Source organism: Symphalangus syndactylus, chromosome 2 (assembly GCF_028878055.3).
Source record: "Symphalangus syndactylus isolate Jambi chromosome 2, NHGRI_mSymSyn1-v2.1_pri, whole genome shotgun sequence".
Lineage (NCBI taxonomy): Eukaryota > Metazoa > Chordata > Mammalia > Primates > Hylobatidae > Symphalangus > Symphalangus syndactylus.
Window position 1 is genome coordinate 41,566,205 of NC_072424.2, and position 20,577 is coordinate 41,586,781.

General features: G+C 50.9%; 1 protein-coding gene across 2 annotated transcripts in view; it reads left to right on the forward strand.

The window, feature by feature from the left end:
* SLIT1 (slit guidance ligand 1) overlaps window positions 1-20,577 on the forward strand; it is a 192,343-nt gene that overhangs the window by 141,526 nt on the left and 30,240 nt on the right. For both annotated transcript variants that reach the window (XM_055253653.2, XM_055253673.2), the window contains 11 exons: window positions 751-774; window positions 913-1,057; window positions 1,677-1,751; window positions 1,946-2,089; window positions 5,251-5,394; window positions 5,707-5,873; window positions 8,658-8,790; window positions 11,037-11,105; window positions 14,250-14,321; window positions 17,140-17,211; window positions 17,984-18,055. In XM_055253653.2, the coding sequence (XP_055109628.2) occupies window positions 751-774; window positions 913-1,057; window positions 1,677-1,751; window positions 1,946-2,089; window positions 5,251-5,394; window positions 5,707-5,873; window positions 8,658-8,790; window positions 11,037-11,105; window positions 14,250-14,321; window positions 17,140-17,211; window positions 17,984-18,055 (1,117 nt within the window). The remainder of the gene's footprint in view (window positions 1-750; window positions 775-912; window positions 1,058-1,676; window positions 1,752-1,945; window positions 2,090-5,250; window positions 5,395-5,706; window positions 5,874-8,657; window positions 8,791-11,036; window positions 11,106-14,249; window positions 14,322-17,139; window positions 17,212-17,983; window positions 18,056-20,577) is intronic.

Genomic DNA, 20,577 nt, shown 5'->3' on the forward strand with positions numbered 1-20,577 from the left:
CCTACCAGCCTGCCTGCCTACCTGTCTGCTTGTCTGTCTGTCTTCAGCCTGCTCAGGGGCCCCCGACGCTTCCTGGATGGCTCCCACAAAGGTGTCTTTCATTACTGTGAACCCAGGCTGGAGGGTGTGGGCCCAAAATTCTAGACTTGATCTGAATGGTAGTTCAGTCCCACCTCATTTTATTGAGGTCTAGGGAAGAAGCAAGGCTTGCCGAAAGTCCCAGAGAGAGGACTCAGGTCCCTCCACTTTCAGCCAGTTCTCTTTTATGCCTTTGTTGTCGAGCCTTTTAAGACACTCAGGAGGCCTGGGAACCCTCCCTAGTGAGATAGGAACCTCCTCCAGGCTTTGGGACGCAGAAACAGCCTTAGCAATTGTAGTGCACGTGGCATCTGGCTGGGGACAGTGTGGGGCAGCTTCTAAGCCTAGATCCTGGTCAAGGTCCTGATGCTACCTGTACCCCGTCCCCACCTGTAAAGTTAGCACAGTCCCCACCATGTACCATTGCAAGTGAGAGTGCGATGGTTTTGGCACTCCTTGCAAGAGGTTTAACTGGATGCGACACCCCCATTGTCAGCCTGGGCAAGGAACATGCGTGCTCTGTAGCTCGCCCTTCTGCACACAGGGACTGGGCAGACGGGCTCCTCAGCCCTGTCTGGGGTGCCTTCAGCTGACTAGTGGGGCTGGGGCCTGGGCTGTCACTGCAGGTCCTGGCTGATTCCTGCATTATGGTATTTCTGCTTCTCTCCCCAGCCAAAGAGCAGTACTTCATTCCAGGTAGGAGAGTGGGGGGAACCAAGGCCAGCCTGGCGGGAATGGTGGCAGTGGGTGGGCAGGCTGGGGGCCTTGGTTGACCCAAACTGCTGGGAGCCTGCCCCGGACCCCTCAGCCCCCGCCCCCACCCTCTCATGGCAGGCACGGAGGATTACCAGCTGAACAGCGAGTGCAACAGCGACGTGGTCTGTCCCCACAAGTGCCGCTGTGAGGCCAGCGTGGTGGAGTGCTCCAGCCTGAAGCTCACCAAGATCCCTGAGCGCATCCCCCAGTCCACGGCCGAACTGTGAGGGTCCCTGGCCCCCCAGCCCTCCCCGTCCCTAACTGCCACTAACCCTCCTTGGCCTACTCCAGGATTTTCTTGGTCCATCCCTGTCTGGGGCTGAACCACTGGAGCCTCTGGCTCAGGACATGCCAGCTGCTGGCTTGGGCAGGAAGAAACCCCACCCCTGCTGCCCTCTGCTTCATTCACAGCCCCCCTCACCCATCAGAAGCAGATGCCAGTCTCTGGCACTCAGGGCAGGTCACCAGCCTGAATCAGGGATGGCTTTTCTCAGCAATGCATTTGTCTTATTCTGGGGGACATGATTCCAAAACTCTTTATTTTTATTCCTCTATCTAAAAATATGAATCTGTGTACACATATGTCTATGTGCATAGATGCCTGCAAGCATCTGTCATTTACGTCTGTAAATTTTTCATGGCATTTTTGATGTTAAAAATATCCCCATTCATATCCTCTCCCAGTACTAGGCCCAGCCTTCCTTTGAAATAGGATCAATTTGCTTTGCCAGATAAATTCTTCTGGGAGTCTTTTCTGTTTGAGTCCCAAATATTCTCAGTTTGGAAGGGATTTGAAATGTCCATCATTTGTGAATGTGCAAGTTCATTCTTGCCTCTTATAGGCGATTGAATAACAATGAGATTTCCATCCTGGAGGCCACTGGGATGTTTAAAAAACTTACACATCTGAAGAAAATGTGAGTTACCCGTTGGCGAGAAGGTGTCTGTTGGGATGCTGGCCAGGGATGGAGAAGGGAAATGCCAGGGTGGGGGCAGCTCCCACTGGGGGGGCCAGGACTCTGTGTGTGGGGGTGTTGCCTGCAGAAAGGGAGGAGCCTGAGCTCCTGGCTGCTGGCCATATGTAATCCTCGCCCCCTGCCTCTTCCCCCAGCAATCTGAGCAACAACAAGGTGTCAGAAATTGAAGATGGGGCCTTCGAGGGCGCAGCCTCTGTGAGCGAGCTGCACCTGACTGCCAACCAGCTGGAGTCCATCCGGAGCGGCATGTTCCGGGGTCTGGATGGCTTGAGGACCCTGTGAGTGTGCAGGGCTGGGGAGCAGGGTGGGCCAGCTGTAGGAGGTAGGCGAAGCCAAGGGAAAGGAAGAGAGAGGCTGGAGGAGCCCCTCCCCTGGGCCCAGCTTGCAAGTGGGTGGGGAGAACTGAGGATCCTGACTGTGTTGGGACAGGTAATCAAGTTGGCAACTCTATGGTGAGATCTGTTCTCTTGCACCCTGGGGCATGGGGCCAATGCCTGGTTGGCCTCAAGTGATGGAGACATGTGGGCCCTCCTACGGGTCCCTTCCCATTGCCCGCTGGTCAGGCTGCAAGAGCACAGCATGAGTTCAGGAGTGGCTGGCATTGCTGCAGGCAGGAGGGGCTGGATGACCTTGCCAAGGTGACTCAGTGGGTGTAGATAGGAGGAGCAGGGATGTTGCACTGTCCCTGAGATGCTAGGATCCCATAACCCACAGCCCAGCCTGAGCTGACCAGAATCTGGAGCTCAGTGGGATCCTGGGGTCATCTGCTCCTCCATGATGCAGGACACCCCCTCCGTCTGCCCCAGCAGGGCTGGCTCTTCAGATGATCCTGAGGGTGTGTATCGTGTCTCATAGACAGGGCAGTCCGTCAGCTCTCCCACAGAGATGGAAATGTTTCATGTCTACGCTGTCCAGACCAGTCACCTCATGTGGCTGTGGAGCAGTCGAAATGTGGCTAGTGCTACTGAGGGACTGAATTTTGAATTTCATTTTATTTTAATGCATTTAAATCTAAATAGCTACATGTGGCTAGTGGCTCCTATATTGGACACCACAGCTCTAGGAAGCCACTTGCCCGGGTATAAGTCCCAAATCTGCAGCAGGATGTAGATTTGTCTCTGAGCATGTCTCATGGAATTTTTAGAAGTAAATGAATGGGTGACGGGACTCCCTGTGGATTTTCGTTCCTTTATTTTACAAAAAGCAAATTTTATTATGCACTATGTTTTGCAGCTTGCTGTTTTCACCTGTGAATAGAGCATTGCCATCTTTCCAGGCTGTTCCTATAGGCTGCCTCATTTTTCTTTATGCTTACCTAGTAGTCCTTAAATGTGGGCGTGGGGGCTGTCCAGTCAGCTGCATTCTTTCCAAGGAAGACTTAGATAGGGACAGAGGAGAAGAGAGGGGCCCATACCCCATCACTATCCAGAAATGACCACTGTTAATTGTTGGTATAAACAACTGTCTTTCCAGGCTTTTACATATCTCTAAACCTGCGTACACGTACATATACACACATACATACATACCTGCATGCACACATACAGAAATATTCTAATGGAATAGTACATTTTATTTAGTAACCTGCTTTTTCCTTAAACTTAATATGAGCACCATTACATATTAAAATTTTTTGCCATTCCACATTTAATTCCTAATACAAAAAAAGTGTTCCGCATCAATTTGAATGACTAGGTATTATACAATTATTGGCAATGTAGGCTGTTTCTATTTTATTTATAAGCAATGTTGTATTGATACCTGCCTTAGTGGGTTCAGGCTGCTATAACAAAGTGCCACAGACTGGAGGTTTATAGACAACAGAAGTTCTGGAAGCTGGAAGTCTGAGACTAGGGTGCCAGCATGGACGGGTTCTGGAGAGGGCCCTCTTCTGGGTTGCAGACTTCTGACTTCTCATTGTGTCTTCACATGGTAGAAAGAGGGTGAGAGAGCTCTCTGGCGTCTCCTTGATAAGGGCACTAACTCCATTCATGAGGGCTCCACCCTTATGACCTCATCACCTCCCAAAGACCCCCCATCCTGATCCCATCACACTGGGGATTAGGACTTCAACATAGGGATTGGAGGGGAACACATTCATTCTGTGACAATATCTTTATCGTGAAGTTCATGTATAATGCATGATAATACTCTCGTTAGGAATTCCTAAAGATGGAGTAGTCGGGTGAAAACACAAAGTGTCATTTTGGGGATTTTGCTACATCTCACCAAATGCACTTCCAGGGAGGTACAAAGGCATCTCCTGCCAGTGTGTGGAAGTGCCCAGTCACTCACACTGTCACAGATCCTGGATGTCATGATGATGATTATTATATTTTTCATTCTTTTTTAATTTGGCAGGCAAAAAATCAATATTGCGTAAGTGTCTTTGGTTAGTAGTAACACTGAACATTTTTGTGAATGTCGTAAGCCATTTTAATTTCTTTTGTGAGTTGGCTATTCTGTGTTGTCTTGGTTTTTGTTTTTACTTTTGGTTGGCAAGTGAAATTGAGCTGGGTTTTTGTTGTTATCGTTGTTGTTGTTGTTTAGGGAGACAGGGTCTCACTCTGTCTCCCAGGCAGCTGGGGTGCAGTAGTGCCATCATAGCTTACTGTAACCTTGAACTCCTGGGCTCAAGAGATCCTCCCACCTCAGCCTCCCAAGCAGCTGGGACTACAAGTGCACACCACCATGCCTGGCTAAGTTTTAAATTTTTTTGTAGAGACAAGGTCTCGCTATATTGCCCAGGCTGGTCTCAAACCCCTGGTTTCAAGTAATCCTTGGTCTCCCAAAGTGCTGTTTTTACAGGCCTGAGCCACTGCATCAGGCTTGGGCTGAGTTTTTGAAGATGAACAGCAGCTTTTCCAGATGTAGATGAGGAAAAAGAGTATTCTAGAAAACTGTCACAGCGGTGTAACAGGCTGAGGGCTGGTCCATCTCTAGGGAGGCAGGCAGGTGCCAGGGCTGAGATGGTTCAGGTCTGGGTGGACATGGTCTCAGGTCACAGTAAGGAGCTCGAGCATGACTTGGTGGGCAGGTTGGAGACTGTTAGTGGACTTTAAGCTGGAGAGTGACATGATGGATTAGGTTTCAGGAAGTCTCCCGGGCACTGATGTGGAGCGTGGCCTAAAGACGGGCAGGAACTCTGGGCACCCAGGGCATGGAGGCGAGGCCAGCATGGGGGCCGGGGCAGTGGCAGAGAGAGAGGGAGACAGAGCCTCGAGGCTTCTCAGAGGCGGGGGCGGGTCTGGAGTGGGCACAGGTGTGTAAAACTCGCCTCACCTGGCCGGGGCCTGGCTGGTGTGTGTTCCTGGTTCTGTGGCTTGCGGCCTATGGAGGAGAACTGTGAACGAGCCACAGTGGCCGAAGCTGCGTGGCCCAGGTGGATGGCTGGCAGGGCAGCAAGGGTCCCTTCCTCCCTCCCCCCGCTCCTTCCCAGAATGCTGCGGAACAACCGCATCAGCTGCATCCACAACGACAGCTTCACGGGCCTGCGCAACGTCCGGCTCCTCTCGCTCTACGACAACCAGATCACCACCGTATCTCCAGGGGCCTTCGACACCCTCCAGTCCCTCTCCACGCTGTGAGTCCAGCCTCCAGGACAGGCAGGCGGGGGCTCTGGAGCAACTGTTCCAAGGCCATGGTCCTCTCGGGCAGCCACTTTGAAAGCGCTCACCCTGGGGGTGCTGGGTCTTCGTGGTTTGCTGAAACGTGGGTTCCACATTTCGAAGTCTCCCTCCAGTCCTGAGAGCCGGTCCTCTTGGTGATGGGTGGTGGTCTGGGAGACAGTGCCGTGTGGCCATGTGGCCGTGTGTCCGTGGTGGACAGGAGGGGTTTGCTGGGACCGCTGAGAGGGGCAGAGTGTCTCCATGGCCGCCTGGCCTGCCTCTTCCAGGAATCTCCTGGCCAACCCTTTCAACTGCAACTGCCAGCTGGCCTGGCTAGGAGGCTGGCTACGGAAGCGCAAGATCGTGACGGGGAACCCACGGTGCCAGAACCCTGACTTTTTGCGGCAGATTCCCCTGCAGGACGTGGCCTTCCCTGACTTCAGGTGTGAGGAAGGTAACTCGTGGCCTCCCGGTGGCAAGGGAGAGGACGCCCTGGTCCAACCAGCGGGGTGGGGCAGGTCAGGAAGATGGGAGTGGACACGCAGCACCCCCTGGCATGCCCCTGAGAGGAGAGGTTAGGTGGGAAGGGGAGGCCCTGTTTTCAGGAGAGGCGAGGAGACGCCCCTGCCTGGTGGTGCCTTTGTGTGGTTATAAGAGCAATAAAGTTCCTATCCTTAAAAAATGGGAAAATATGGATAAAAGAAGGAAATAAACTTTACCTATTATCCCATCGCTCAGAGAAAACAGTTCCCATTTTAGTGTAATTTCTTTCTGTAAGTTTGGTGAACTCAGACCTGCCTTTTGGCTGTCCCTAAGTGCTCTAGACTCATGGGGTCACCTTATCTTAATATGCAATGGAACCTTTTTGAGTCCCCTCCCCCATATGTAGGAAACCCTGGTCACTCTTTGCTCCAATGCCCTGTTACCTGGGACTTTTCAGGGTAGCCCTGTCCCTCATTTTTTCCCCACAGCACCAAGCATGAAAGGTCACTGTAGGAAGCAGATTTTTCTCAGTGCACCCATCCTGTCCTTAGCGTCTCTCAGCACCCTGCCGCAGGGAATTTCTCCCTGACTGACCTCAGCTTCCAGCCTCCTTCTCCGCTTCTGGGTGCTAAGGTGCCTCCCTTCTCCCTGGTCTCTCCCTTTCTTGCCCTTTACCCCCTGCAGCCTACTCCCGATGGCAGCTCCACCCTCAGCTGGCCTGGCCAGGCCATGTGGCAGTGGGGAGCTTTGACTTTCACCCCAAGAAACACCATCAGGGTATTTTTCTAAACAAAATTAATGAATTCTCTAAGAATACTTTTGCTTCTGACTTCTAAAATTAAAAAAAGTCTATACTATTTACATATATATTTTATTAATTTATATAATAATAGCTTGCAAGTCTTTTTAAAAAATTCTGATTTGTTTAAAACCTAACTATATATTTTGGGCATTTTCTCATGCCATTAACTATCCTTTGGAAGCATTATTTTTTCCAAGATACAGTTTCCTTTTATCCTTCTTTTTACAAAAGAGATGCATCCTCATTCCTTAAAAACAACAACCAAGGACAACCAGAAGGAGAATTTTAAAAAGTTACTGGCAGGCCAGGCAGGGAGGCTCATGCCTGTAATCCCAGCACTTTGGGAGACCGAGGCGGGCAGATCCCTGAGGTCAGGAGTTCAAGACCTGCTTGGCCAACATGCTGAAACCCTCTCTTTACTAAAAATACAAAAATTAGCCAGGCGTGGTGGTGCATGCCTGTAGTCTCAGCTACTTGGGAGGCTGAGGCAGAAGAATCTTTAGAATTCAGGAGGTGGAGGTTGCAGTGAGCTGAGATCACACTGTTGCACTCCAGCCTGGGCAACAGAATGACAATCTGTCTCAAAAAAAGAAAAATTACTGATTTGCCCACTACCCCCCGGCCCCCGTGCCCCAACTCTGGATAACTCCTGTCGACATTTGCTATGTGGCTTTCCAGATCTTTGCTGTGTGCTCATGTGCACAAGTGTGGCACACAGGGGATCTTGCAGGGCCACCTGTGAAAACCTTTCAACAGGATGGACCGCTATTTGGAAGGTACCACAATTGATGTAAGCAGCCCCCTGCTGCTGGGCATTCAGACAACCTCCCAAGTCCCGCTCCAATGCATCGTGCTGCCAGGAGCACCCTTGTAGATGCTCCCTACGTATATATTCCACTTCCCCTTAGAATAGCTTCCTAGGGGTGAAAGGATGTGAATATTTCTAAGATGTTGCTGCTGAGAGCCTGGTGGCCAATGGAGCAGGTTCTGGAGGCAGGCTGCTTGCTCCAGGCTGGGGCAAGTTTCTGAACCACTCTGCCCTTAGTTTCCTCATTGCTCCAATGGGCTAATAGTAAGTAACACATTCACTACAGAGCTGTTTTGAGGATTCAGTGAGTTCACCCTTATCATGTGGGGCCTGCACACAGGCGACCTGCATAACCAATGGTCACTGTCACCCAGGAGCATGTTCTACCAGCATCCCAGTGTCCTCAAGAACTCCTACCGTGGTGATATTATAATCTCTCTGACACCCAATCAGCAGAAAGAAAGGCACAGATTTATTGAATAGATGAATGAATCAATGAAGGGATGGTGTGGTATCGAGGGCTCAGATTTTGCTGCAGCCAGACCTGGGCTCAGACTCTGCATTGCCTTGGACCCACTTTATGATTCAAGCAAGTTGCCTAATGTCTCCAGACCTCAGTAAAATGGAAATTCATCCATTTGTTCATTCATTCACTCAACTCATCTGTTTTGAGGGCTGCTGCGTGCCAGGCACTGCACTAGGCACTGGGCTCTATTAGTGAAAAAAGAGGAGAAAAGAGGCCCAGGTCTCCATCCTCCTCATGCCTGCATTCTAGGAGACGATGCTGCACCCCTGACTGTGCTGTTAAGGAGACAATGTCGATCCAGTGCCCGGAGTAGCAGGCACTCCGGGGATGGGATGGTGTGCGGCCATCCTCCTGTTCTACTTTGACCAGGTCCACTTTGACTTTGAGGAGAAAGAGATCAACTCAAGACCTATTTTAACCTCAAAACTGCTCCAGGGGGCTTCATCCCTGGTGGTGGTGGTGGCTTGAGGGGAGGTGTGGTGCAGAGACTTACTGACGGCCAAGGCAGTGTCAGAGGGGTCTTCTGTTCTGAGAGGCCCCAGAGCGTGGCCCTGACTGTAGGAGGCCCTACAGCGGCCCATCCCCCTCCCTGACAGGGGCTTTGTGCCTTCTTCCCTAGGCCAGGAGGAGGGGGGCTGCCTGCCCCGCCCACAGTGCCCACAGGAGTGCGCCTGCCTGGACACCGTGGTCCGATGCAGCAACAAGCACCTGCGGGCCCTGCCCAAGGGCATTCCCAAGAATGTCACAGAACTGTGAGTAGCTCAAGGCCTTGCCCCCTTCACGTGGGTCCACCGGACGTGGACAGTGGGGGCATTTCCTGAGGGGCTGGGGCCTAGCCACGGGAGGAGGAGGTGACCAACAGCAGGCATTAGCTGACTAGGAGCTGGAGTTCAGGCTTTGCAGAAAACACTGCCTCCAGAAAGGCTTTGAGCTTCTCTCTGATTCCCCCTCTGCGGTCACCCGATGATCGCATGGCAGCGAGTGCTTCCTCCCTTTAAACTAAGCTCTGCCTTTAAAATGAGGAAAACATTGCTTTCCCACCTATCGTTGTCTCAGGCTTCTGTGTCATGAAGACTTTCAAATGTGATTTTTGTACCGGCAGTGTAATGTTCTTCACATGAATCTACTATGACCCAGATAACAAAACCCCTTTTGTTGGATATTTAAGTTGTTCCCAATTTTTTTTTTTTTTTTTTTTTTTTACTGTCGTAAATAGCACCAGTGCTAACACCCCTTCACTGAAATCACCGGTCAGACAGTGGTGCATTTTTAGGACTCTTGCTGCATTTTGCCTGATGGTCTTCCAAGAAAATCTGTTTCCTTTGCACTCCCATTGACCATGTGAGAAGGTGGCCTTCTTGCTTCCCTGAGTCAGCACCGAGTATGGTGGTGCTGAAATCCTGGCTGGTTGGTGTTTGGTATCTGAGCGCATGTGGAGGACTGGACATAGATGCATTTGACAAACAGGGATGGAAAGCTGGGACCTCTTCAGCAGACACCTCCCGATGAAAGTCTCTGGCCAGCTCCTGACCTCTGACCTCTTCCTGTGTTCTGGGGTTGATCCCTCCAGGCCTCCAAAGCTGAGCTTTTCTCCCTCCACCCCCAGGACCAGCGATGAGGCTTCCATTTGTTATTTCTTGCATTACCAGCAAGGCTGGCCTTTTCTTCACAAACACATCAACCACTGCAGGCCTTTTCCTGGGCCTGGCCTGCCCCATCTTCACCCTGTTTTCTACTGCAGAGTTAGTGTCCTACAAACTCATGAGTCCTTGTTTTCTCCTTGGAGCCTCCTAGCAGCCCTGAGAATAATGGGATGGGTGGGGCAGCCTACCTTCTTTGACTGAAGGTGCTGAAGTTCAGAGCCTGCGAAAATCTTTTAACTTCTCTCAACCTCAGTTTTGTTATCTGTGAAATGGGACTACTTGGGTATATGGACAAGGGCTGCTTCGAGGATCAAATAAGATGGGTGGGAAGTCAGTTTGTATGATGCAGAGCAAGGGGTAAGGATGAGCACAGCCCTCCTTTTGCTTCTCTCTGGGGCTTTGGGAAGTGGGGGAGAGCTGTCCTGCAGGCTGTAGTTAGTTGGGGGGTGGGGATCCTGTGCTGGAGCCCAGCTTGGCTCAGCTCCTGGCATTGGGCCACTGCTTAGCAACCTTCAGGCTGGAGGCATGAATGGTCAACGATGAAGGGAAGAAGGGGAGGTTCAGAGCATCTTGAATCCCAAGCTCTATCCTTTAGAAATGGGAAGCTTGGGAAGCTTTGGGCTTAGGAGGATTTCAGTGGGTTTGGTTTTAAGGACAGTGACTTGGATAGCAGTGAATAGAGTGGAGGCCAGAAGGGAGGTCCAAGGTGCAGAGAACAGACAGAAGAGGCTGCAGCAGGAGCCCGGGCATGGGTGGTGGTGCACAGTCGGCGGGTGGCATGAGAGTGCAAGGAAAGCAAGCCGTGCCAGAGCAGCGGTGGCACTGGCTGCAGAGGGAGGTGGAGAAGTGACATCAGGGCGCGGAGCCTGGAAGGCAGGAAGGCAGAGGGGTGCTGATGGAATGAGGGGAAACTGGTTGGGCAGTCTGGCTGTGGATCAGCTTCACAGCCCATGCCAGCAGGTGGACAGGGGGCCCTGGGAGCTGGCAGAGCCCGGTAACATGCCAATCAGATCTATTTGGCCAGGAAAGAGCAGAGCAGGGAGGGGAAGGCAGGGGCCCAGGGAGTGTCCATGGACAAGGAGGAGGCTGGGAGGGTGAGAAGGGAAGCAAGAAGGGAACCGAGAGAGGCCACGTGACTATTGGCTTTTTACCAAGTCCTCTGGGTGGCACCTCCCCAGATGGGTTCAACAATGTACGTATTTTCTCCTCCCATAAGTGATTCTGGGCCCATCGTGTGGCCTATGTGGAGGAGAGGAAATGAGAGAGAAGTCCCTGGCTACAGGGAAGGCTGTCCCCAGCATGGGGCACCACCAGAGGTGGAGATGGGCACTAACGCCGCTGTGTTCTCTCTGCAGCTATTTGGACGGGAACCAGTTCACTCTGGTTCCGGGACAGCTGTCTACCTTCAAGTACCTGCAGCTTGTGTAAGTATCCAGGCCGCTTGAGGACAGGAGGGCCTTTGGCATCTAACCATCAGGACTCCCGCTTTCCTGGAGTTTCCTACGGACCTCACTTCTGGGCAGATCCCGCTTTTTTTCCTTTCCCTGCTCCCCTCTGGGAACAGCTGTGCCTAGAGCTGTTTTGCCACCTAGTGGCCACGATTGGCAATTACATAGTTCCAGGCCATGTTGGGTTGGACCTGCCTCCTCCTCCTGCCCACGCCATCTCTCCAAACAAAGCTCCCTTGAGGCTGGTCGTGACGGTTAAGAAGGGTTATCCTGGCCGGGTGGGCGCGGTGGCTCACACCTGTAATCCCAGCACTTTGGGAGGCTGAGGCGGACGGATAACCTCTCGAACTCACGTTGGAGTTCGAGACCAGCCTGATTAACTTGGAGAAACCCCATCTTTACTAAAAATACAAAATTAGCCGGATATGGTGGCACATGCCTGTAATCCCAGCTACTTGGGAGGCTGAGGCAGAAGAATCACTTGAACCCGGGAGGTGGAGGCTGCAGTGAGCCGAGATCGCACCATTGCACTCTAGCCTGGGTAACAAGAGCGAAACTCCGTCACAAAAAAAAAAAAAAAAAAAAAAAAAGGGCGGGGAGGATGTTCATTCTTGCAAGGTTAGGAGCCAAGGAGCCAGGAGAAGCAGAGGGTGATGGAAAACTGCTTGGTCCAGCTCAGCTCTCAAACCAAGTATGAACTATGGCAGCTACAAATACATACCTGTAACTAAGTTTTTCTTCAGGCTACGCCTCTGCTTTTCTATTATTTCCACCTTTGACCCTTTCTACTCCATGGAAATATACAAAATAAGCCTCAGGATAATAAGTTCAGCTCCTTTTAGTTTTCTTGCCTACCTAGCTCCTCACTTCAATTGTCTTTATCTGCTCCTTGGCCAGATTCTACCAAAAAGAAGTCCAGAGGACATTCCATTTTAGTGTGGTTTGGAGCAGTGCCACTCCAAGTGCAATCTACGGGCCCACATCAGTCCCAGAACTGTTTGTAATGGGTTTGTAATTAGATATGGCGCTTACACCAGAATCTAAATCAATGTATTGCTTCCTTCGTTGAGAAAGTCTTGCTATGGAAACAATGGTCGCTAAACTAAGCTAGGTGTGGTGACCGGATCTTGGCCCAAGTTTCTTATTGTGGGTTGGTGAAATTTAGTTCAAGGACTGGCTACTTTGGGCGGCTCTGGCTTACAGGATTTTGAAGCTCCAGCTTATCTGTCTTTGCTTAATGACCTGGCCAATGTATGTTGAATGTTCCAATGGGAGGGGTGGAGAGGGGATGGAGTAGTGTGATTCAGTGGCTGGTGTCAGAGTGCTTTGAGCCCGTGAAACTGCCTCTTGGGAGCTGAAGTACCACCACCTCCTCATCACAGGGAAGGACCACAAAGTGTGTTGAACATTCAGTAGAGCACTTAAATATATCTCCAAAGACAGTGGAATGATTTGGAATTAGATTAGAGGAACGTTCAGGAGGAGAAGATGAAGGCAGGGCACATCGTTGCATTTTCTAAATGTTTCCTGAGCTGAGATCGCATGAAGCGGGCAGATGTGAAGGCCCCGAAGTCATGGCCACCTCTCCAGAATGTCATGGTTTAGGGAGGATGCAGGGGAGGGGAGGGAGCGCATAAAGTCGTGTGGGTGTTAAGGGTTCCAACAGAGGTCAATGCTGATTAGGGCTATGGCTCAAGGAGGATGTGATCTACTCAGGGAGGCGGCTTGGGAGGAGGGCATCTTGGAACACGAGTTGGAGTTCATTGGTGGGCAGAGGGAATAAGCTGTCTGGGGCCACAGAGTGTAGTCTGCTCAGAGAACTTCAAGAAGCTTAGTGAATCCTAAGCCTGGGAAGCCTGCGGAGCAGGGAGCAGCGGGAGGGAGGGGCAGGGGCCAGACCCAGGAGTGCCGACAGGTGGCCAGCTAGAGGGCCTGGAGTCCACGTGCTAGGCACGTGGGTGCCACTGTGGGGTTTCGGTGGGGAAGTGGCCTCATCAGCTTTGTGTCATAGAGAGATTGCTCTGGTGCCACCCTCATGGCAGATGGATCAAAAAGGGCAAAGCAGTGGGTGAGAGATGAGGTCAGAATCCCAGGCAGGAGCCAGAGAGAGAGGACGCTGGCTCAGGAGGAGGGCACGGCACGAGAGGTGACCAGGGCCACCATCCAGGGGCGGATCAGATGGGTGGGACGAGAGGGCAGACGTGTGGGCAGGCAGCATTATGGAGCTGGGATCTGGGGGATGGGGCATGGTAGGTAGCACAAGATGCTGATGGAGTTTGAGTATCTGTGGGCATCAGGAGGAGAGTTCATGAAAGGATAGCCTGGGGCCATGGGGAGGGGCGCTGTCAGCACAGGGGCTTCCCCGAGGGCACCCAGATTGGACTAAACAGGGCACAGATGGGGTTTAGCGATCCCCATGCCCCTGGGCTGAGTACGAAGGAAGCTTCTACCAGAGACTGAGGAGACACAGCCAAAGGCCCCCGAAGACAGTCGGGAGTGGAGGACAGCAGGTGGTGGGAGTTTTGAGAAGAGGAGAAGGGTGGTCAGTTGTGTCAGATGCCACAGGTGACTTGGATAGGCCACGGCAGCAACCTGGGCTTGTGGCCAGTGGAGGGGCATTGAATCTGGCTCTGCCTCTGACCAGCTGGTGACCCTTCAAGAGTCACAGATCCCTCTGAGACTCTGGGTCTTTGTCAAACGGGGCTGCCGTCTCCCTCATAAGACTGCCTTGTAGGGAGGGCTTCTGAACCAGCCCACCTAAGGTGCTGGAAGGAGAAAAAGGAGAGAGGGCTGGATCTGGTCGGGAGGCTACCAACACCCTGGTGGGAGTGTTCCCATGGTGAAAAGGGGCAGAGCCAGGCTCTGCTTGCAGAGGGGTGGGGGTGAGGGTCAGGAAATGGAGACGCCAAGCCCTGGTACCTGAGGGAGTTGAGGGAGCAGTGCAGGGCTGTAGCTAAGCAAGCACTGAGACCCGAGGCTGGGCACCAGGGCTCCTCTCCACCCCTGGCCAACCTGGCTGGGGAATGGTCCTGGGCAGAGTGAGGGAGGGGAAGAAGCCGGTGAATGTGAGCCAGGGCTGAGTGAGTTCTTTCTAAACCATGATGCCTTTGCCTTTTCCAGGGACCTGAGCAACAACAAGATCAGTTCCTTAAGCAATTCTTCCTTCACCAACATGAGCCAGCTGACCACTCTGTGAGTCCCAGCAGGGCTGGGGTGGGGGGCCCCGGGGCGATGGCTGTGAGTCATTCCCAAGCCCCAGCCTGTGCTTGTTGCTCCCAGATCCCTCACCTGCAGACGCCTTGCCCTCTGGAGAGGGTGCCAGGCCTGAGAGCCTAAAAGACTTTCAAAAAACATCTTTCATTGTGAAATACGACATACGGTATATATGGAAAATAATAATGCAAAAAGTAAATAGTGCAAAAAAATAAATGTACAGTTTCACAAATAATCATAAAGCTAGCACACGTGTAGATACCAAGCCAAAAATTAAGGACACTCGGCCAGGCGCGGTGGCTCACGCCTGTAATCCCAGCACTTTGGGAAGCAGAGGCAGGTCAATCATTTGAGGTCAGGAATTCAAGACCACTCTGACCAACATGGTGAAACCCCACCTCTACCAAAAATACAAAAATTAGTTGAGCTGGGTGGCAGGTGCCTGTAGTCCCAGCTACTCAGGAGGCTGAGGCAGGAGAATCGCGTGAACCTGGGAGGAGGAGGTTGCAGTGAGCCAAGATCGTGCCATTGCACTTCAGCCTGGGTGACAGAGTGAGACTCTGTCTCAGAAAAAAAAAAAAAAAATAGAACAGTGCTAGCACCTTGTCCCTTCCTGATCCTTGTTGCTCTCTCCTCCCCTACCCTGAGGCAGCTGCTGTCCTGACTTTATGAGGATCACTTCTTTTATTTTCTTTACAGCATTACCATCTACATATGCATTTCTAAATAATATAGTCTAATTTTGTCAACTTTTAACCTTGTTCAAGTGGAATCATATGGGCGATAGTCTTTTGTATCTGGCTTCTCTTGCTTAGCATTGTCTGTGAGATCCATTCATGCCACCGTGGTAGCTGTGGTCTGTTCATTCTCATTGCTAGGTAATGTTCCTTTGGAGGAACAGGCCACACTTTCCTCATCCATTCTAGTCTTGATGGATATTGGGGTTGTTTCTAGTTTGGATTGTTGTGAACGGTGACCCTCTGAACATTTTTTGTGGCCATGTTCTAAGATATTTAAATGCTGGCTTTAATTATATTCCAAGCAATTGATCAGAACATATTACCAAGTGTCCCTTATATTTGCCTGGTGTGTAGAAGTATCTCATTCACCTTCCAACACCTCATTTTACAGATAGAACAGTAGAGCTAGTACCCAAAAAAGGAAGGGGTCCTGACCCAGCCATTCTCCAGGAGCTGGATGTGGGCCCAAGCCAAAATACAAAATACAAAAATTAGTCAGGTGTGGTGGTGCACATCTGTGGTCCCAGCTACTTGGGAGGCTGAGGTGGGAGGATGGTTTGAGCCTGGGAGGCAGAGGTTGCAGCGAGCCAAGATCACACCCCTGCACTCCATCCTGGGTGACAGTGCTAGACCTTGTCTCAAAAAAAAAAAAAAAGAAAAAGAAAAAGAAAAAAGAAAGAAAAAGAGTGCTATTCTTGATAATCCCTGCTCCTGCCTCTCCCAGCTCCGAGACCCAGGCAACAACTGGTCTGCTTGCTGTCACTATAGGTTAGTTTGCATTTTCTAGGGTTTTACATACAAATGGAGAAAGTCGTTTTTGCTTGGCTTCTGCGCCCAGCATGATTATTTTGAGATTCACCCGTGGTGTGGTGTGGTGTTGCATGTGCCAGTAGCTCTTTTTCATTGCTGAGCCATGTTCTACTGTACAGGCGTGGATGTGCCACAGTTTGCTCATCCAGTCATCTATCGGGGAACACGGGGGACTGTTTCCAGCATGGCGCTATTGCAAATGTGATTTGTTAATCTGCCTGTCTGCCCTGGATGGATTCAGTTACTTGGAAGCATTTTGGGACAGTGGCTTAGCCTGTGGTCTCTGGAAACTGAAAGCTGTAATGAAAATCCCTTCTTAATAACTTTTTTTTTTTTTTTTTTGAGATGGAGTCTCACTCTGTCGCCTAGGCTGGAGTGCAGTGGCGCGATTTTGGCTCACTGCAACCTCTGCCTCCCAGATTCAAGTGATTCCCCTGCCTCAGCCTCTCAAGTAGCTGGGATTATAGGCGTGTACCACCATGCCTGGCTAATATTTGTATTTTTAGGAGAGATGGGGTTTTGCCATGTTGGTCAGGCTGTTCTCAAACTCCTGACCACAGGTGATCCACCCACCTCAGCCTCCCAAAGTGCTGGGATTACAGGAGTGAGCCACCGCATCCAGCCCCTTCTTAATGACTTAATAATGTGACCCTGGAGAAGTTTTTTCACCTCTCAAGGCCTCAGTCTCCTCATCTATAAGATGGGAGTAGTGACGGCACCTTCCTCACTGTCACAGCTTTTCAATAGTAAATTATTGTAGATGACTTTGCCTGTCCACCCTGGAAGTGGTCGGCTGAGACGGTGAGCTCCCCGCAGGCAGGTCCTGGTCAGGTGTCACCTTCATAGGGAACTCGCCTACACACCTTGCTGGGGCAGCCCCTTAGGGAATGTTCTCAATCATAACAACAGCAACTCTCCTTTGTTGAGCATTTACTGGAGCCAGACATGGTGCTAAGCGCTTTACCTGGATTTCGCCCCCAGGACAGCCCTGTGGAGTTGGCATTATTTTTGTCCCTATTTTACAGTTGAGGGAACTGATTGAGGCAGAAGGGGATTAGGGGGCATGCCCAAGACCACCAGCTTCTTAGGGCACAGCCCAGCCCGTGCACTTGCTGGCTGCTCTGCCTCCCCTCACAGAGCCCGAGGAGGCTGCTGGGTGTGAGGGACCTCCACGTCCTGGGCGGCGGCTGTGCCCACAGGGGCCAGGCGCTAACACAGTGCCCTTCCTCCATCTCCTTCCTCCACAGGATCCTCAGCTACAATGCCCTGCAGTGCATCCCGCCTCTGGCCTTCCAGGGACTCTGCTCCCTGCGCCTGCTGTGAGTCTCCTCACTCGCCATCCCGCCAGGAAATCCACCCCACTGAGGGTCCTGCCACCCACCTGGTGGGCAGAAATGTTCCCATGTCTAGGGCCCACGCTGTGCCATGGTGGAGTCCAGAGCATTGTCACTTAAGCCCCTGTTGATACTCTCATTCCCAAAAAGCTGGGGCGTGCATGGGAAATGATCTGAGAAATGGGGGTTGCTGTCACCCCCAAGATGAGTTTGTGGTGGTAGTGGGGGGACATCCAAAATAAGGTGGCCCTTCATTTGCATGTGAGACTTCTGTTCAGATTTAAAAATGTTCGTTTGCAAGAGATTTGTGAACCTCTTCTACAAGTTCTCACTGTCAGGTTTTTGCCCTGGGATCAAAGCCCTCCGTTTGTCCGTTATGATGGCCTCAGTCAGCCCACCAGGGGCAAGGTGACATTCTCCCAGCCCTAACCTGTGGCTGGCCTTCTTAACTTCCTAAGAAGAAGCACCTCTCCCTTAGGCTCCTCTGCTAAAAGAGGGAGGGCTCTGGGTGCACAGGTCCTGTTTCTAATATAAACGCAGTATTTCAGTCCTCCAAAGGGCTTGGGGACAGGGCGGTCCGCCTGGAGGGTTTCTTCCCTGTGGCCAGCTGAGCTGGGGACCATCTCCTTCCGGTCACTGAAAGGCCTAGAGGGAAGGCATGGCCTGTCCCCTCTCTGCAGAGGGCTGGGCCTCTCCCTTCAGCAGGTCTCCCATCTCTGTCCCTGGATAAGGCACCAGCAGCCTCTTCTCTTCTCAGGTCTCTCCACGGCAATGACATCTCCACCCTCCAAGAGGGCATCTTTGCAGATGTGACCTCCCTGTCTCACCTGTGAGTACTCTAGCCCCTTTCTCTGGGCCTCTTTGGATTTCAACAGGACTTGGTTTCTGAGAAGACCCCACCTCCTGAGATTATCAGAATTTGTTGCTTTTACCCTGAAATTAAGCTTGTGAACTTCCCATGTGCACTTTCTGATACTCTTATATGTCCAGTGGTTCATCAGCCACAGCAATAGAGTAGAAGAACAGTTGCTCGCAAACAGTAGTGAAGGTTGTCATGACCATTGATCGATTGCTGTGCACTTTGCCTGCCTCAGTTAATGTGCGCCTCACAGTTATCCTACAACATAGGTACTATGGTTCTCATCTTTCACACCAGGAAATGGATGGAGAAAAAGTGGGATGCTTGCCTGAAGCTGCACAGCTGCGGAGTGGTGGGGTTTCTAACTCCTAGGCCAGTGCTCTTAAGCGCTCCACTAGTACTGTGCCTCTGACTTCACACAGTGGGGGATGAGCTCTGGAAATGTACTGCCTCCAATAGGTGCTGTAATTCAATGTAGAATTACTTCCAAAACCATTTAGCTAGCAGTGCTATGAGAATTCCTTAAAAGCAGTGGGCTTGATTCCTCAAAAATCTCAACATAGGATTACCATGTAACCCAGCAATCCACTCTAAGAGGTATATCCAAAAGAATGGAAAGCAGGGACTCAAACAGATGTGTGTACACCAATGTTCACTGCAGCATTATACACAATAACCCCGAACTAGAAACAGCCTATGTCCACAGATGATAAAACGTACTACGTACATACAATGGGGTATTGGCCATAAAAATGATGAAGTTCCGATGCATGCTACAACATGGATGAATCTTGCAGGCATTATATTAGGTGAAATCAGCCAGACACAAGAGGACGAATATTGTATGATTCCATATATATGAGGTACCTACAACAGTCAAATTCATAGAGACAAAAAGTAGAATGGTGGATGCCAGGAGCTGGAGGCAGGGGCCATGGGGAGTTGGTGTTTAATGAGCACAGAGTTCTTTTGGGGTGATGAAAATGTTTTGGAAATAAGTAGTGGTGATATTGTACAACACTGTGAATACAATCAGTGTTACTGAATTGTACACTTTTTTTTTTTTTTTTTTTTTTTTTGAGACGGAGTCTCGCTCTGTCACCCAGGCTGGAGTGCAGTGGCGCGATCTCGGCTCACTGCAAGCTCCGCCTCCTGGGTTCTCGCCATTCTCCTGCCTCAGCCTCTCCGAGTAGCTGGGACTACAGGCGCCCGCCACCACGCCCGGCTAATTTTTTTTTTATATTTTTAGTAGAGACGGGGTTTCACCGTGGTCTCGATCTCCTGACCTCGTGATCCGCCCGCCTCGGCCTCCCAAAGTGCTGGGAATACAAGCGTGAGCCACCGCGCCCGGCCTCTGAATTGTACACTTAAAATGTTGAAAGTGGCAAATTTCATGTGATATATGTATTTTGCCATATAAAAAAACAGACGAAATCAAGAAGCACTGGGCTGTGACAGGGCCACCCTAATTCTGGAGGTTGGGCTGGGCACTGAGCAGGCACATTCTCTCCTGGCATCTCTTGGCACTACCGGCCGAGGCAGGATAGGAGAACTGTGGCCACATGGACTCTGCCTGGGACTTCAGGTGCAACTGTCTCCTTTTGCTCTCAGTCCCATCCTCAAGCCCCAAAAGGGCCTGGTGGGCAGGCATACCCAGGTTGGAGAGCCTTTTGGGGCCCCCAGCCACTCTTCTTGAAGTTCATTCACTCATCAGTCTCACTAGATTTTCTCTAATACTCACATTTTCTGCACTTTAAACTCTAAAACCAGAGTGTATATTTAATATGGTAATGTTCCCCACCCTTCAGAAATCATGTTAAATCAGCGGTGCATCAAACAATCTTAGACTTCAGGAGATAAAATAGTAATAGGTGTTGCCCTTTGAGGGTCTGCCTGAGTCAAATACTATACTCTGTGCCTCATCTACAAGGTCTTGATTATCCCATGATCGAACTGGGAAGTGAGTTTTATGTTACGTGCCAGCTCCACATGATTGGCAGGAATTGTCTTGAGGACCGCACTGAAGATTCCAGGGCTGGACGTGGACTCAGTGGGAGGGGTGCTGTGATTGATTTGTAATGTCTGCCATGGAAGTGGGAGGGGTAAGGGGCTCTGCCCCAGGTGATAGAATTTGATTTATTATTTCCATTTTACAGTCCTAGGTTCTAAAAATTAAGCAGCTTCCCTAGGATTTGAATTTAGGTGTGTCTGATTCCAAAGCTCTTTATTTATTCTTTACTCTATTGCCTTAATAAAGACATCCTGGGTGTATTTATTACACCCAGAGTGACTCTAGTGCTGAAGAATTTACTAACACAAGGTTTCTGCCCACTGTGACCATTTGGGATCTTATAAAGAGAATTCAAAGGAAGCAGTGACTAACTCTGGGCAAGTCCAAGGGGCTTCACAGAGGAGGTACCATTTATGCTGTCATTGGAAAGGAACTAGGAGTTGGCCAGTTGGAGAAAGTGAGGAAGGGCATTCTAGGAAGA